At 31.1% G+C, this 18,846-nt stretch overlaps 2 protein-coding genes across 3 annotated transcripts in view; one reads left to right on the forward strand and one right to left on the reverse strand.

Moving 5' to 3' along the window:
• Positions 1-18,846, reverse strand: part of LOC107445174 (uncharacterized) — an 81,329-nt gene that overhangs the window by 28,292 nt on the left and 34,191 nt on the right. The gene's annotated exons all lie outside the window — the stretch shown is intronic.
• On the forward strand, positions 423-16,551 carry LOC107445173 (endochitinase). Of its 2 annotated transcripts, none has more exons than XM_087165518.1 (10): positions 423-564; positions 3,462-3,568; positions 4,488-4,721; positions 6,593-6,855; positions 7,942-8,045; positions 10,745-10,868; positions 12,477-12,671; positions 12,759-12,881; positions 14,152-14,354; positions 15,624-16,551. In XM_087165518.1, the coding sequence occupies exons 2-10, from the start codon at positions 3,490-3,492 to the stop codon at positions 16,003-16,005; spliced, it is 1,707 nt and encodes a 568-aa protein (XP_087021644.1). In that variant the 5' UTR covers positions 423-564; positions 3,462-3,489; the 3' UTR covers positions 16,006-16,551. The 2 variants fall into 2 exon arrangements, with proteins under 2 accessions (XP_087021644.1, XP_015915003.2); XM_016059517.4 differs by having other exon boundaries at positions 4,509-4,721.

Below are 18,846 nucleotides of genomic sequence, written 5' to 3' on the forward strand. Positions count from 1 at the left end.
GTTATTTCAAAATAATGCTAATGAAGTAATTTAATCTTATGTGTTCCGCATCAGTTGACTTGTCGCCTCCATTTTAGGAAGGCCTTTGAGTGATCAGCCCAAAACATAACCTCATCTATCTCACTATCAATGGCAATATGTCGAATTCACATATGTCGAATCCTATCGACTCCACCAAATTCATGCATACCAAAACCAAAACAAAAACTAGAAGGAAGAAAAAAAAAAGAAAAATTCCGCAGAAAGAAGATGAGGTGAAAGAACTGCATCACTCTCATCTGCCTTGACCTTCAGGAGGTACTCTTTAAGGTTCAATAGCTCCCAGGTACACAAGAAATCTTTTTATGTGGTTAAAAAAGAAAATTATGATGTAAGGTTCAAGGTCTCTGAAGAAAGTGGTTTTGAAACAAGGTGGAGGGGCATGAAATTACTCTTTAAGGGGAATATTTGATCTCCAAAATTCTCTCGGGATCATTAGAAGAACACCAAGAGCTGAAGAAGAAGAGATTGACTTCACGGGTATTCGGAAGAATCAGCGGGGTGCTACCTATCATTTAGTCGCAGGTGAGTGGATGTTATCAATCAGTCTATGGAATTGCCCAATCTTATATTTCATAATTGTTTCAGTTTTGGTTTTAAATTAAAATTTGATATTTAATTTTTTAAGAGAAAAATACCATAAAATGAACTTTTTTTGTTATAATAAAGAAATTAATTTGAAACGTATAGTATATTTTTCAATTCCTACTATTAGTTCACATTCTCCCTGTATTTATATATCTTGTTCAAATTTTCAATCGTTAATAAAACACTTTTTATTCTTCCACTCAAGGTCAAATACATTTCTGTTTATACTAGATGTGGATGGCACTTGATATTAATACAGTTTTTTTCAAATATTAATTCATTAATTAAATTTAATTAATTAATTTTAGTTTTATTTGCGAGAAAAATTTCTATTATATAAGATATTTAGCAGGATATAAATTTAGAAATAAATACCGTCAGTGGCGAAACGTGTAGATCGTTAGAAAAAAAATTTTTTTGCTTTGTTGTCCTAAGTAGGAATTGACTTTTAATTTTTTTTATATATTACTTGTTATAATGTCAACAGTACCAAAATATAAAATTTATTGTATTATCTCTTTATTTTTTTCTCTTAAGTGGCACTAAAAACGTGAGTATTTCTCTATCTAACTAGGAACAATATAGTCTTTTATAATAATTCGTTTTGTTAGGTTTCGTTAATTAAAATTAAAATAACGTTAAATAAGTAGTTAGACGTTAAGTATTTGTTTAGTTTCGTTTTGTTAGGTAGTTTTAAGTTATAGTTTAACTAGTGTTGAATAGTTAGCTATACGTTAATTTTTTATTTAGAACTAGCCACCTTTGGTGAACAGCATGGTCACCTTTCAAAATTATTTTGTGCAACATATAAACTTTAATGGTAACCAAGCAGAATGCACAGCACAACTGTATGTAAATATTCCAATTCTTCAAACTCTCATCATCTGACACCTTAATTAGTTTTAAACAATATTTCTACCAACTTTTTCCCTGTTTAACTGTTGCCCGCGCGGAACTCCATTGATTCCAATTTTCAAGAGATGTCCCGGATGTTGTCGATTTTTTATGTTTTGAATTTAAGCTATAATTTAAAATCGGTCCGGCTGTCATCAAACCACACAAATCACCGTAAGTATAAGTTCGGGACATTATCTTCCTGCTCCATTACGTGCCGTACTACTACCTTACTCACCTCTTGAGCTATAACTTGAATATCGTATAATATATATATGCTATTACTCGAAAAAAGCAAGCCCCGTCATTAATAATTGGTATCCCAATATGCGGTACCATAGCCCTTTTTATTGTTCAAAACTTCCTGCATCCATTTTAGAAATGATAAAAAATAAATCTAAATAATTATTTCGCAACTAAGCTATCTAGCTATTCAACACTACTTTCATTTAAGACAACCTAATAAAATGAATGTAAATAAATACTTAACTTATAACTATTATACTGACACAAAAAATTTCAGCAAAAAATTACAATTAGTTTCATTGAAATTGTTCAAACTTGGCAAATATGTCAAAATATAACTATGATGTTAAGAAATAAATACCATTTTATTGCAATAGAAAACATTAATAAAATGGATATGAAAACAAAATTGCAAAAACGAAGTGAAATTGAATAATTTATTATGAAAACTATTAAGTATTCTTAAAAGAAAAATACTGTCAGAAATATTTAAGAAATTGCATGCTTTTTTACCACATACATTTCATTTTAGCTTGCATCATTATGAGTAATAACATTTTCGTTACTATTAACGTTACTGACATTTTATGAAATGGAATTTTAATGATAATTATTTTATTAAAAATTATATTTGTAGTTAATATTAAAGTCTATTTAAAAATCTTAAATTCTATCTTTCTATTGAAAATATCTTGGAATGGTTGCGAAAATAAAACCCGAATAAAAAATGTAACAACAATCATACTAAATTTTCAATCATAATACAAAGTAAACACAATCGATAAAGTTTTTTTCCCTCAGATCTAACAGTTTTCAACAGTTCATCATTTTTGCCGTTATTTGACTGTTATGGCTGAATATGATAAAATAACAAATAAATAAATTTCTATTTAACCATTTTTTACCTAGAAACTTCTAACAGTGTAGACAATGAAAAACTTCTGTTAATGTCGTGTTTAAAACTTATTAAGCTGTTAGAATTGGAGGAGGGGTTGAAAAATCAGAATATTTAAATACAGTTGTGCTGTGCATTCGGCTTGATTATCGTTAAAGTTCCCATGTTGTTCAATATAATTTTGAAAGGTGACCAATCTGGTCGCCGAAGGCGGCTAGTATTTATTAAACTGCCTTTAAATAAGAAGAAAAAATTACCACAACTCATTTCATACCTTTTTTTAAAACTAAATCATCAAAATAGTTTTGGAAAATAAATAACTTAAAAGTAATTGGTTGATTAATTGTAAACAATTTGAAAACAACGCTTAGAGTGTTTCATATGAAAATTGCAACATAATTTAAGTAGCTTGTATCAGAAATAAAGAGCTGGTAGGATAAACTATTTTAACCTTTAAAATTATAACTAACTAAATATATAATTCTCTGTAACAATATAAAATCATGGAGTAGGTTATGTCAAGGAGATCCGGTTCTTACATAATAGCCCAATTGCTATATTGTCTGATCAACAATTTAAAAATGTCCTCAGATGGCTTACCTTCCTCAAATAAGTACTGGCATGCGGTAAATTCGACTCTGAGTGAGCTTTCCTCATTTTTATGTTTGTTTTCTTAATATTTCTGTTTGATTTTGCTATTTTGAGTTTAGCGCAGCATAGTCGAATCCGGCTTTTGCTCTTTTAAACTCTTCTTTCAATCCAATTTTAAAATTAAAATATTTTTTTAAATTTCTTGCAGATATTTCTACACCCCATCATTCAGAAGAATGTGGTTACAGCTTTTCATTTTTTGTTTCATCATTAGCGTAGCATTGAGTGCTGAACCAAGATTCAGTCGCCCTCATAGTAAGTATTTAAACCAAATTAAAAATCATAACTATGTAAAGATGCGCAAAAAGATAGAAACACCTTGAAATAACTTTTGATCTCATGATCAGATTTTCATATACTACGACTCAAACTTAATAGTTCAAGGGAGTGACCTCAAATATGCTAATTATAAGTGCAGACTATAATTAAGTTATGAAATTAGACACAAAAACGTACTTCCTCTGAATGAACATACCTTTTTTTGACGGATTTGGACATATGGGGGCAGCCGCAATCTGGGATGGGTTCAATAGTTTGGTCAGGAAAGCAGTCAAAAATTTGAACCATCTCATGTTAACTTTAATTTTTGATTTATTTCGTCATATCTCAAGAATGTTTTGAGTAAATCGAAAACTCTTGCTCACAATTATTAAATGCGTTAATCCAAGAATAATTTCTTGCAAAAAAACAGTTTTTGATAAGTATTTATTGTTTCTTTATTAATTTATTTAATAACAGACAGAACAATTTTAAATTGTAAGGTATACAATGTTTTACATCATTTTGAGGATTTATAATTTTTTTTCTCAATACCTATCCGATTGACATTCGTTCTTTAGGTATCAGTAGGGCAGATTTGTTAGTCACGTTTTCAGGGGCACAATATTAGGTGAGTCAACGTTGCTCCCACAGTAAGGACAGCTAGTACAGAGACTAAAAAAACATCTATGCCCTGTCCGGGCTTCGAGCCCAGAACCTTTCTGATGTGCTGTCAGCTCCCTACACAGTCTGATCGGCATTCATATATATTTATCTTTTTTCATCAATGTCTTTTTTTTAATCATATTTTCATAAACAATGCATGAACTGTGAAAAATTCAATATGCTTAAACCTTTAGCATTTGTACCAAACAAATGCATAAATATTAATAAAGATATTTTTTTCACAATGTTGTGAAAACATTGAATCCGCAAGGTATTCACTTCTACAATGCTGGAGACGACCATGAAAGAGGCAAGGTCGTGTGCTATTATAGTGCCTGGGCTTACACGAGACCAAAACCATGGAACTATGACATAGACGACATTCCCGGAGATCTATGCACGGATATCATCTATTCTTTTGTGGGCTTGAACAATCAGACATGGGAACTGTTCAGTATTGATCCAGAATATGATTTAGAAAATGGTAAGTAAAATTTATTTCTTTAAAAGTATTACGTCACTAAATTTTAAATCTAAAAATTATTGATTACTTGTACACGGGGTTTTGTTAGTATTAAATTTTGAAAACCTGATTTATTTAAAAAGTACACGTTCAATAATATTTGGTTAAAGTTTGAAAACAATTAGAACATTAAATAAATAGCCAGTGTGATCACCAGATAATAAAATAACATTTCCTTCTTTCTAACGGCAAGATTAAAAGACTTTTAAACTGCTCAGATAGAAATAAAAATACAAAGAACCGTATAGAGAACAAACATAGAGAGAGAAACATAGAGAACAAGAAATAATCAACTGTGGGGATAGTCTAGAATCCAAACGGCCCCTGGACTCCCGGTGGCGGTCCACAAGAGAGAGTTTGATTAAAGCTGGACAATAATTGAGATGGTCACCATCCATGACCTGTCCCAGATTACAGAGACTGCAGATAGGAGCTACGCGGAAACAGTGCAACTGTTCTTGGAGACTGTCATGGCTAGTGGCGAACCTAAACTCGGCCACCATTTTGAGACTAGAGATTATTTAAATTTCCAAGACTTTTGAATTATACTAACAGCGAGGTTCTTTTAGAGCTCCTCAGTCATGGTATTTTTGATTACTCGTTTTAGTGTTCCAAAAGAAGGAAAGGAAAGGAAACATTCTTAACCTTTGTAATATTAATGATATGGCTATAAATGACTTTAGATCTTATCCCTTTGATGCAGAAATTTTATGAAATATATTTTCAAACTCTTTTCCTTATTTTGTATTTTTGGTTAAAATAGGTGAAAAATATAAGTGATTTGCAATTATTTAGCATTTCAATAATTTCTGGCAAAGAAATAAAGCACGATACACCAATGTCTTTTTTCGCATTAAAAGCAAAATCTTCCAAATACGTCCAAACGATGCATTTTTAAGTTTGTAGTTACTTAGATCTTAAAGAAATCATTAATGAAATTCTTTAATTTACAAAATCAATTATTAATAAATTTTTGACTATAGTAAAATAAAATATAATATGATCAAACAGATTTTGTCTTGTAACTAATAGACTTTACAAATATATTTTTGCTAGTAATTAGAGCGTCAATATATATATATATATATACATATATATATATATAAATATATATATATATATATATATATATATATATATATATATATATATATATATATATATATTATATATATATATATATATATATATATATACATATATATACATATATACATATATATATATATATATATACATATATATACATATATACATATATATATATATATATATATATATATACATATATACATATATATATATATATATATATATATATATATATATATATATATATATATATATATATATATATACATATATACATATATATATATATATATATATATATATATATATATATATATATACATATATACATATATATATATATATATATATATATATATATATATATATATATATATATATATATATATATATATATATATATATATATATATATATATATATATATATATATATATATATATATATATATATATATATATATATATATATATAAATCTCATCTGCGTCAAAGGGTTAGGAAGTTGCTGATTTCTTAAAAAAATAGAAAAATGAAAATATCTATTTAGTTTAAACGTAAATTTCTTACTATGCCATTTCCTTCATAAAGGCACATTTCATATCATTCCAATAATAAAAAATTGGGATTAAAGGGATTTAACGGAAAAATACGTAAATCAACATATCTTCCACAAATAGTACATTTAAAATAAATGAATTTCTGAAATGTTTTTAAATTTTTTGATCTTTATGCCTTTTAGGTGGTTATAAAAAATTCACGGCTCTTCGGGGAAAACATCCCCATTTAAAGCTTCTTCTTGCTGTTGGAGGTTGGGCAGAAGGAGGCAGGAAATACTCGGACATGGTTGGAGAAAAATCTAGAAGAGACATCTTTGTGAAAAGCGCCGTCAAATGGGTTAAAGATTTCGGATTCGATGGTTTTGATTTGGATTGGGAATATCCAGGAGCATCGGACCGCGGTGGAAAATATTCCGACAAGGAAAATTTCTTAAAACTTGTAGAGGTACGAAGTACATTTTTGCCATTATCAGTTTACGCACATGAGCTTGTGACGCTAAACTTTAATATAAACATTTTAATTACACAAACATGTAACATTACTTGCAACATTTTATTGTCTAATACATTTCTATATAGGAACTAGATGTCAGTACAACATTTTAGCTCATTATTAAATTTTTGCCTTGTAACTGTTATATTTATGAAATAAATTAAAAAATAACAATATAGAAATTATTAATTCAATCCAAAACAATATGAAGGACCTATATAAATAAAAGGCCACACATCTTCGAAAAAAAGGAGCTGTATTTGCCCCTTCTCTTTGACAATGGCTCAATTCTATTCAAAATCATAAATCATGAAAATGGATGTAGTACGTTACTCTGAGAAGATACAAAGAACACAAATCAAGAATCAAATCTTGTAACAATTATTTTTAATCGAATGGAACAATCTTAGAATTAAAAATTTTCACGATTGTCTTGTCACGAATTTTAAGTATATTTATTGCTGCTGTACGTTTAAAAATCATGATTCACCGCTTTTTTTAAAAAAAAATCTAAAATATGATTATTGATTCAAGCATACTTTTAATTAAACAAAATAGCATGCACTCAGTCGCTAGTTCTAAAAGTTTAGAATTTAAATATAAAATTAAATCAAAAATATTAAATCAACGTAGTTGTGATAAAATTCAAAAGCAATTTCAGAATCAATACAAAATATTCCCTTAAAATTATTCATGAAATTATTATCCTATGTGCATAAATTACAATCGCTAATGGAATGGATTAATAACTTCTTTTTCTTTCAAACTATAATTTTTAAGGCTTCTGTGCATATTTTTTTCACATGGAAAGCTAATCCAAGAGCAATCAAATTTTTATAAATCATCGAATCTCTGCATTTTCGATGAAATAGTGAAACACTAATACATATTTACTGAAAAATTGGTGTGGGGAAAAATACGATAAGAGCCAAGAAACAGTTTTTATAATTTCATCTTTGGAAAATGTAGGTATTTTTTAAAAACATGTTTTACTTTTAAATAAAATCTGATTAACTAATTTATCTTGCATTGTTTCAGGAACTCAAGGTTGCATTTGAGCCTCATAAGTTACTTTTGACGTGTGCTGTGCCAGTGGCTAAGTTTAGACTGCAAGAAGGATACGAAGTTCCAAGATTAGCAGAGTAAGACACTCACCAATTTACATTTACATTTTTAACCAATATTTTTTTTCATTTATAAATGCTTCGTTTATTTTATTTATCCATTTTTATAATAAAAAAATGTAAGCGAAAGGAATTCCTTTTCAGTCAGAAAAAAAAAATCAAATTTAAATTGAATATTATCTGAAAAATATTAAGATATTATTTTGATTAATTTCGTCACATAAATTTTTGCTTGGAATCTACTCTGATGTCGGTACAAAATTTTGGTTAATTATCAAGATTTTGGTTTTCAATAGAATTGGGCCATTGGCCAAAGGGAAGATGCAAATTTACCTCTTTTTCCTATAGATGCGTAGCCTTCATTTAATCATTGTTTTGGATTAAATTAATTGTTTCAATGCCATTATTTTATAATAATTGGCTAATTTTTTTAATCAACATCGTAAGTACGAATTCTCTTACATGCATCGTGTAGAAATCTAATAACGTCCAAGTAGGAGCTTACTGCATCTAAAAGAAATCTGGTAGGAAATATGTAATCGTCTATTCTGCTAGAGTGCAAGCTTGAATTCTATTCAATCAGAATATAATTGTTTGACTTCGTCAACATGAAATCAAATCTTTATGGCATTCTCCATTATTTCTATCTTGGATGCGCAATCTATCTTATTCAAATGTCTCTTCAAAATGTTTCAGATATATTTTTGATGAGATTTAGATATTGAGAATTTCAAGGGTAATCAAGGGTAAAGTGGTTAATTTATTTCCTTTATAACATTTTTTTTTACTATCTCAGAATGAAGATCTTGTTGAAACATACCAACACCACGAACGTTGCATGAAAAACACAATTTTTTTCACTATGATGTTCTTTTTTTTATAGTTTATCATCCTTTAACTGATTCTACGCTGCCACTTGCCCCTCACGTGATTTAAACAAAAGAAAATATGCTTTTACAGTTTAAGATGTTGTTCCCTGGTGGCTTCTTAAGCATTTCGCCTTACAAAATTAAAATCTTTGGACGAGAAAATACGATTCGTTGCTGAATAAATTCAATTCCAGTCTTGTGCTGTGCAGAGTTTATATTTTCTATCCTAATTCAAAACTTTTTTCTGGGTCGGGATAGCCTTGTCGGTAGGGCGCTGGGCCCATGCCCGAGAGTTCATGGGTTCGAACCCCGCCGGCCGAAGACTCGCCGTGTAGTTGGTGACTGATGCACGTTAAAATTCTGTCGAATCGCAAAGTCCTCCACGTTCCCATAACAAATCAATACCTCTGGGGGGAACTGGATTGGAGATCGCTCGTTCTCTGATTCAGGTCAAAATTACGAACTGTGGGTGAATGAATGGATGCATGAATGGGTCCGCCTTATAAACAGGTGTGACGTATGATGTGGCAGAAGTCGAATTCTTGGTCATAGATGGCGCCACTGAAAAACAAGAATCGCACACTCTGCCTCTAAATTTGCTCGGCTTCACCAAGCAGGCTTGCCCGTGTGGCAAGTGGCATTAGAACCAACCAACCAAGCTTTTTTCTTGGTTGCAAGTATAATTACCATTTAGGACACGCCTTTTTAAATTGAAGATTAATAAAATAAGATAGAAGGGAGATAATTGACTAGAATTGAAAATTAAATTGAAGACTTTTAAATTGAATCTTAGACTTCATCGAACTGTTGATGACTCAACAGTCACATCCCAAGCAGCTATACTTTGGCTCCAGTTGGGATCAAAATTGGATCAATATGGGTCCTATAAGAATATGTACTGAAGGACCAATATTGGAATGTCCAGATTTTTTAATATTGGTCCTAAAATGGTCTATTTAGGGCCTATACATCGGTCAATATGGAACCTATATTGGCTAAATAATGGATATAAAATATCGGGTGAATCTGACAATTCTATATAGTACCTATATTGGTTGTAAAGTGGCTTTAAAATATCGGGTGAATCTGACAATTCTATATAGGACCTATATTGGTTGTAAAGTGGCTTTAAAATATCGGGTGAATCTGACAATTCTATATAGTACCTATATTGGTTGTAAAGTGGCTTTAAAATATCGGGTGAATCTGACAATTCTATATAGTACCTATATTGGTTGCAAAGTGGCTTTAAAATATCGGGTGAATCTGACAATTCTATATAGGACCTATATTGGTTGTAAAGTGGCTTTAAAATATCGGGTGAATCTGACAATTCTATATAGGACCTATATTGGTTGTAAAGTGGCTTTAAAATATCGGGTGATTCTGACAATTCTATATAGTACCTATATTGGTTGTAAAGTGGCTTTAAAATATCGGGTGAATCTGACAATTCTATATAGGACCTATATTGGTTGTAAAGTGGCTGCAAATATCGTGTGAATTGGAAAATTCTGTTTCGGGCCAATATCGGCAAAACAACGGTCCTCATTTAGCCAAGATTCATAAATATTGGCCCAATGAGGGCCTAGTTGTATTGGCCCAAGTTGTATTGCTGCTGGGGATTCTAGATTTCTCCCTAGAAGCAAATAATTCTCTATCTGAAGATCTGCATTAGTTGAGCCAACCTCCATCTGTGCAAAAAAATGTAGTTAAACCAATTTTATAGGCTGAAAATCCTACCAAAAGCCGAATGTTATTGAATAGGAAACTTAACTCATTAATATGCGCAATACCGTATGTCACATGATATAAGACATTTAAACTAAAAAATACTTTTACTTATAGATTATTTGACTGGATCAATGTGATGACTTATGATCTTCGTGGTAACTGGGCTGGTTTTGCAGATGTCCATAGTCCTTTGTATAAGCGACCATTCGATCAGTGGGCCTATGAGAAACTTAATGTGGTAAGATATTTATGAACTCTTTTTTCTTATTTTCCTTTTACAACTCTCCTACATTAAATTTTAAGAGAAATTATTGAACATAAGATTTTTTTTTTAATCGAGTCGAAGTCCCTAAAGACAGAGACAAATATTCTCTACATATCAATATGCGCTCACTTTGAGATTTCATAATGTTTTGTAGACAAATATTTGTTGTATAAAAGTACATAAGTTAATTAAAAGATAAGTTAGTTAATTGAATAGAAGTAAAATATAATTAAGACTTGTAGTATATTTCAAGATAGTGATTTTCAGAATAAGTGCCACAGCGAGCTAAGATTTAAATGGGACACAGCTAACAAAAAAGCTTTGAGAATCATTTCATCTTATTTTCTTTGTATCTACATTATTTAACATTGGTAAAATTGTTTCGGTAGAAAATATAATTTGTTTATTAATCAGCAATTGGGATGGAATTTGAATTATTATTAATTTTTTTTTAAATAGTGATTGTTTGTTCTAAAAAAATAAAGAAAACAAGAATTTTTTCCCTCACGAAACTGATTCATTCCAAAAAAGGTTAAAGAGTGCTGACTATTATAGAAATAAATGCAAACAAATCTTTTTGCCATTTATTTTCAACAATTTCCTGAGTTGAAATCAGTGATGAGATCAAATTGTTAGAAAATTCGAAACTTATGAAGAAAGCCTTAACTTCTTTTAAAGCTTTAAAGCTTCAAGTTAACAATAATTTTTATATTTTCATAAAAATTCATAATCACTATTTCATAAATTTTTCTCGTAATTAATTCATTTTCCGTAACAGATCAAGTTTGAAGATTTTGCATCTATAATTGACGAACAGTTACATTATTTTTGGAAAAATTAAAGCAAGAATTAATCATAATTAAAAAACTGGGATATTTTACGTCAGCACTGTGGACGTGGGAAGCCATTAACAAAATACATATCGACTAGCCGTCGCTGGGATTCGAACATGGATCATGTCATTGGGAGAGGAGCGCTCTATCCCCTGATTCACCACGGCTCTGATTGATTGATTTTATTTTACTTTATAACCGTCGTTGAACAGCCAACCCAATTTTTGGTTTATGACTACTTGTGTTCAACTCCGTAGCCTTGTAATTTTGAACCCAATCCAGAAGACAAGGAAACTCTTGGATCAAGTATTGGGGGGGGGGATTTACCTTCATTGATGACTTTTTGATGGAACTAACCCGCATTTGTGGGAGAGGAAGACTACGAGAACTTCCCACGGTTAGCCTGACGGCAAGGGGACTCTAACCCATCATCCGTCTACCACTGAGGATATTTCACGTCAACACTGTAGTCGGTGCAAGCCGGATGCGGAATTCGAATCGACCAGTCATCACTAGGATTCGAACCCGGTTCACCTCATTGGAAGGCGAATGCCTTATCCCCAGAGCCTTCGCGGCTTCTGATGCAATTATTAAAATAGACAACACAAATGCTTTGATTTACACTAAGAATATAACAGAGTAATTAAAAATACCTGTTGAATTTCCTCTACTTTTCTGCCAGTAGTCCGAAATATGGCGTACCAGAAATGTCAAGTTATTAATAATGATTTAATCTTTCTGTTTTCAGCATGATGGTCTGCAGCTCTGGGTCAGTATGGGAGCTCCAAAGCACAAGTTAGTGGTGGGTGTACCTTTCTACGGAAGGACGTATACTTTGGGAAGCAAAGATAACACAGAATTGAGGGCGGGCATCAAAAAGTGGGTTGGTGGAGGAGAACCAGGACCTTACACCAATGCAAGCGGATTCTTAGCCTACTACGAGGTAAGAATAATTAAAACTGTTTCTAATTATTATCAATATGCTTTATCGAATATCTATAACTTTATCCAAAATATTTTGTGTTTATAGATTTGTCCTCATGTGAACAGTGGGGAATGGACAAAGAAATATGATGACATAGGTAAATGCCCGTATGCATATCATGATGATCAGTGGATAGGCTATGAGGATGAAGATAGTATAGGGATTAAGGTAAGTCTCAAGCCTAAATAAATGCATGGTGTTCCGTAATCCTCACTCTTGAAATATATCTGTTTAATAACATAGTTAAAAATGACAACATTTTGTAACAAAAGAGGTCACAGACTAAGAACAAATAAAATGCTAAAAGAAGTCAGACGGGTTAAAGAGGAAGGAGAGATTAAAAACATCAAAACTTTGTTTGAATATGAGATAAGCTGAGGGACGGTAAAAGGTGATTATTAATAATTACAAGAAATCAAGTTCAGTCAAGCAAATTAAATTAATATTGATGTTATTAAATTAATATTAATGCAAATAATTTCATATTGATGTTTCGATACCGCCTTCTTCGTTAGCGATTCGTCAAATTTCGACAATGTTTTTCCTTATTTAAATTTTAGTTTATGACTCTTAACGTACATATTTTTTAAATTTAATTTTTGACTGGAATTAAAGGTAAGTGTTTACTGAACATGCTGTCTCTAAGAATAATATTTTCTCTCCATTCTAATGAGCCTATCCAGTACGAAGAGTTTGTAATAATCTTCAGAAAATCTATAAACACAAAGCAGAAAAGAGCCATATATATATCCCCTAAATTGGACATACGGAAAACAAATAAACTTTTGATAATAATTTTACCAATGATAAATTTTTTGATAGAAAAAAATGGTTTTAGAATGCTTTTTCTGATTTCGTCGAGTACAGTAGAGTTTAATAAAAAAGCATAATGTGAAAAAAAAATCTATCTTATATTCGAAATAAAAATATTTATAAGGAATAGAAACTTGGAATAACATTCTTGACTTGGAGAGTTTTCAATGGATTTATTTGTTGAATTTTCTAACAACATACACTTGTAGTTGAATGTTAGAAAAACCAAACTTAAATTCTTTGAATGTTAGAAGGTTTAGATGAATGCTAGAATAATCAAATTTCAGTTCTTTGGTTATAATCTAAACGACTACAATAAACTCATTAATTAAATAAATTATAAGTCGTATTTCTAAATTGTATCTTTCTGCAGCTATTAAACTTATTTGCTTCTAATTTCAGCATGCAAAAGTTTGCAACTTAAAATGATTTTAACTTCCATGTGTATAGTAAATATATAAAAACTAAAGATTGTCAGTCCAGCGTTTAAAAGCTAAGCTTAAATCAAATCCTCTACCATGACTTAGCTATAAAATATTAATAGGGGTTATTTTTTCTGCACATTTTCCTCTTACTCAGTCTTACAACTTATAGCCTAAATTTAACAGCAAACGTTTTCTAATAGATGGACTACATAAGAAAAGAAGGCTATGGCGGAGCTATGATATGGGCAATAGATATGGATGATTACAATGGAGTATGTGGACGCAAAAATGCTCTTCTAGAAGTTATGAATGAAAAACTACGAGGTTATGTACCGCCGAAACCCGATCCAAGCCAAACAACGGAAGGTTCCACCTTGTCCACCAGCAAATGGTGGCCACCAAGGTAAATTTATAAAGCCCTTTTTATAATTAACCAATAAATAAACCCAGGTTTAATAGGTTTAACCAGGAATTAAACCTATTAAACCTGAAGTCTAAAACTTTTAGAAACCGAGACCAATTTATAGGAGTCAACATATTATGCAATGTAAAGTAGAATAACGATGTTTTGCTTCCATGAAGTTATATAAAGACAATTATTAAAATTTTTGTACGTAAAAATAAATAAATTGGTTAAAAGCATGTTTGCTTTTGAACTTTTGATGAAGAATAGACTAATATCGACAGAAGTTATATAGTTTTCAACTCCAGATTTGTGGTTCAGTTAAAGCAGGAGATTGATGTACGATTGTCGGAATAAGTTTAAAAAGCCATGTTTATGACCAAATTTAATGGGTTTAACCAGTATTTTAAAGTCCAAAACTTCTCTGAACCAGGGTCAATTTATAGGAGCGAACATATTATGCAATGTAAAGTAGAATAACGACGCTTTGCTTTTATGAAGACATTTTTAATTTTTTATTGATTTGAAAATAAATAAAGTGGATAAAAGTATTTGCTCAGCTCGTGAACTTTTAATGAGGAATAGAATAAAATAAAGAAGTTAATGCACTTTACTATTACATATTTGTTGCTCAATCACATCAGGAAGTCACTCTGCGATTGCTGGAACTATATAAGTTTGTTTGCCTGTACAGCATCAATTTAGTCCATTGAAATTTTTTTTATGCGGGCTTCGTCTTCTACACGATCAGATGTTTCCTTCGTTTGTTGAGTACGATGACCCGAAAAACCTTCAGAAGTTATACATTTCTTCTTAAAAATAACTTTATAATTTGTAGAATTCCTGCCTTTCATGATTTAAATAAAATTAGTACTCAAAGATCAAAAGACGAAACCCAACCAGAACGGTGTTAGTCAGTAAGAAAAGCGAATTTTAAGAATGTTCTATTCGGATGTTGATGTTCAGAAAAATTAATTTTTTTAAAAATTTATTTTGAACAAAAATACCCATGGTTTTGAATTTAAAAAAAATTTAAAAATACTGAAATATCGGTCGCGAGTTACGATTTTCTAGGCGGCCAGGTGGCTGGGCTTTTTGTCTCCCCCACAGAGTACAAACTCAACAACTTTATTACACACCGCCTACAATTAAAACCAATAATAAACTAAAGTCAAAGCGTAATAGACTAAAAACAATTTATAAAATAAACTAAATAAATAAACATGGTCCAAATTTAGTAGACAATATAACATTCGCTGTGCTTTTCAGGTCTACTGAAGCATCAACTCAAATGACGTGGTGGCCTCCAGCATCCACTAAATCAAGTACAGTATGGTGGCAGCCTGACGTATCAACTACTCCAAAACCATCCAACAGTCAGGGTTCACCCTCGGCTTCAGCCGATAAAGATTTTGAATCCCCGTATGACCAGCCTGGAGCACCAGACTGTAAGAACAGAGAAACCATACCTCACGAAGAAAAGAATAAATATTACTGGTGTGTTGGTGGTAGACCTGTTCTAATGCAATGTGAGAAGGGTTCATATTACGATCACAGCTTAGGTAAATGTGCTTGGAATTCAATGCTTAGGTCTAACTTGTTGAACATAGGAGGCTACCATTATCAATTTCGTACATATTTAGGTAAATAAGTGAATTTGTTTAGGTTTAAAAGACATATCGTACTCACGGAATAATAGCGATGGGAATTAAAACACATCCACAATAAGTAATGTACAAAATAAACAAAGCAAAGGCATTTATAAATGTAATACAAAAATAAGTTTTTGAAATCTGTCGGTATTATTCTGTGGGTGTTGTTTTAGTTTGAGGATGGAGCTTTGCTTACTGTTGTTGTTGCTTAGAAAAACATTCTTGTGTGATACTAGATTTTCAAGTTTCTTTGTGTGCCATATTTTGTTGGGAAATACCTTGTACTCTTTTGCCTTTTTGATTCTTCAAAAAAGCATTAAGAGAAAGAGTTTATTTTTTTTTAATTTTTTATATTTTTAAAAAAATATTACTTGTTTTAGTGAAATCATTATTTCATTTTATAATTTGTCAATCATCAAGTTATCGACAACGAACTAGTATAAACACGTTATTATCCTTTAAGAATATTTAAAAATAAATATTTTATTAAGGATATGCATATTTACTGTTCCAACCTTAAAATAAAGTTGTTTTTCGTATTTTAATGTGTTCCTTTTCATGATTTTATTGGAATTTTCAAACGAGTATGATCCACTAATAACACACACTCTTAACTAACGAAACTGATTCTAAAATATATTTATGCTTTTTCTTTGGCACACCCTTGTACCATGTGAAGCTTATATTGTCTAGGTCAGTGTTTCCCAACCTTTTTTGTACCATGCCCCACCTAAGCCTTTCTAAAATTCTTATGCCCCCCCCCTATGTAACATGTACATAATTTTTAATATTAAAAAATCGAATTGTTCACTTAAGAAACTTAGGAAATTGTTAGCGAAACAAAGTAAGTAAATTTTCAGAACATATAATGAAAAACTAAAATTCAAATTCGAAATACTTTTAATAAAGATTTTTCTACAATAATTTAATATTTTAATTTAGTGAGATTCTTGCCCTTGATGCTTGCTGCACGTAGATTTTATCTTAGTTTCCAATTTGGTTAGCTTCAGTCTCAAGTCTCCCCGTTGTGTTATATCCAGACGATTTGTTTTTTTTACCAATAAAATCATTTACAGCACTTAATCCACATTCAGATAAATATGAAGATGGAATCGGTAACAATAGTTTTCTTGCACATTTGATTGAATTTGGGTATTTGTTTTCTGTTTCATCGCGAAGCCATGACATCACTCCTTTCATATTAAATAAAGTTTTAACTGACTCATCATTTTGCATTACTGCAAGTACTTCTTGATATATTTGATATATCAGACAAATCCACTAATATGAACTGCAACATCCATGTTGGAAAATAAATTTGCTTTAAATCAGAATATCTTTCTTTTAAATCAGCCGATAGAATTTTCAGATAATGGACAATAACAAGTAAAGCGGTATCATTTACTTCACATTTTTGGAGCTAATGAAACTGTTCAAAGTTTTTGTTGTTAATCTATTTCTGACATAACTCAATAAGGGTAATGAAGCCAAATATCTTCGCTTTTGCATCAACAAGAGTTTTATTTGTTCATTGAAGTTTCTTATTTAATATATTCAGTTTTTCAAAGATATTGGCTAAAAAAACTCACAAATGCATTACCCTCGACTGTAAGCAAATACTTCATTTCAGGTTTGCCGCTTAAAAAAACCCTAAGTCACATTGACCGCAATTATTTAAGAATTTGCTTTTTTTCTTTCGATTTCGTCACCGAAATCTTGCATTGCATTTAAATGGCCCAGAGCAAGGGGTAAACTCATGTCGAGTTCATTTTTGAATTGCCCCCCTTTACAATCAAATTGCCCCCCGGTGGGGCGTGGGCCCCACGTTGGGAAACACTGGTCTAGGTGAAACTTTTATATTTTAAAGTTATGCTGGTGGACAAGTGATACCTTTTTCATAATTTTTTTTTGCTTTTGCCACAGCAGTATTAATACAACTAAACCACATTCCTTCGAATCTAGACTTTACTTCAGGAAAAAAGAGAAAAAAAGTTACATAGGGCAAGGTAAGATGAGTATAGCAAATATTACCAAACAACATCCAGTCATACACAAACAGCTAGATTCTCTGCTTCTTTTGCTGTAGAATCAAAATATAGTATTAACTGATCTACTATCAGAATAGTCCTTGAAAATCATTCATCTGAAATTTATGTTGTTGTTGTAGTTCATTTACGTCGCACTAGAGCTGCACAATGGGCTATTGGCGACTGTCTGGGAAACATCCCTGAGGATGATCCAAAGACATGCCATCACAATTTTGATCCTCTGCAGAGGGGATGGCATCTCCACTTAGGTAGCCTGGCGACCTGCACGCGAAGTCGAGCACTTTACGGTAGAACAGTTTAACGAGGACCAATACCGCACACCCTCGGTCCCTACGCAGACTAATCCAAGTGGTCACCCACCCTCACACTGACCGCAACCAGTGATGCTTGACTTCGGTGATCTGCTGGGAACCGTGTCTTAACGATCAGTCCACTGCGGGACCATCTGAAATTTATAAATTTACTTTTTACGATTACTTTAATTAGTTATTACATTATTGTCCTATTTTTAAATGGATACCTCTCAAGAGGTGCAAGCAGTACACAGATCTAAATTTAGAGTTCTGACAACTCAAAATTTATAATTCTGTCTAGTGACAGAAATTAATATAAATTATTGCAGAAGTTTTGTAGAAATACTTTTTTTTTTCCTAACCAAAAGCACCAATTTTGGACATTTATGACGTCAGCTGCATCAATGTAAAAAAACTTTCCAAATGAAAAATGGCAAAGTAAAGTTTCTATTAGATGATTATTTGATAGTATCCTCAACAAATGGCAGAACTAAATAAG

This window comes from Parasteatoda tepidariorum, chromosome 6, assembly GCF_982258835.1.
Source record: "Parasteatoda tepidariorum strain Cologne lab strain chromosome 6, Ptep-v5.0, whole genome shotgun sequence".
Taxonomy (NCBI): Eukaryota; Metazoa; Arthropoda; class Arachnida; order Araneae; family Theridiidae; genus Parasteatoda; species Parasteatoda tepidariorum.

Excerpts from the sequence above, each read along its gene's own strand:
- LOC107445173 (XM_087165518.1), top strand. The coding sequence starts at position 3,490 with ATGTGGTTACAGCTTTTCATTTTTTGTTTCATCATTAGCGTAGCATTG. Across the intron at positions 3,569-4,487 it reads AAGATTCAGTCGCCCTCATA|TGAAAACATTGAATCCGCAA; the intron begins GTAAGTATTTAA and ends TTCACAATGTTG. Across the intron at positions 10,869-12,476 it reads CCTATGAGAAACTTAATGTG|CATGATGGTCTGCAGCTCTG; the intron begins GTAAGATATTTA and ends TTCTGTTTTCAG.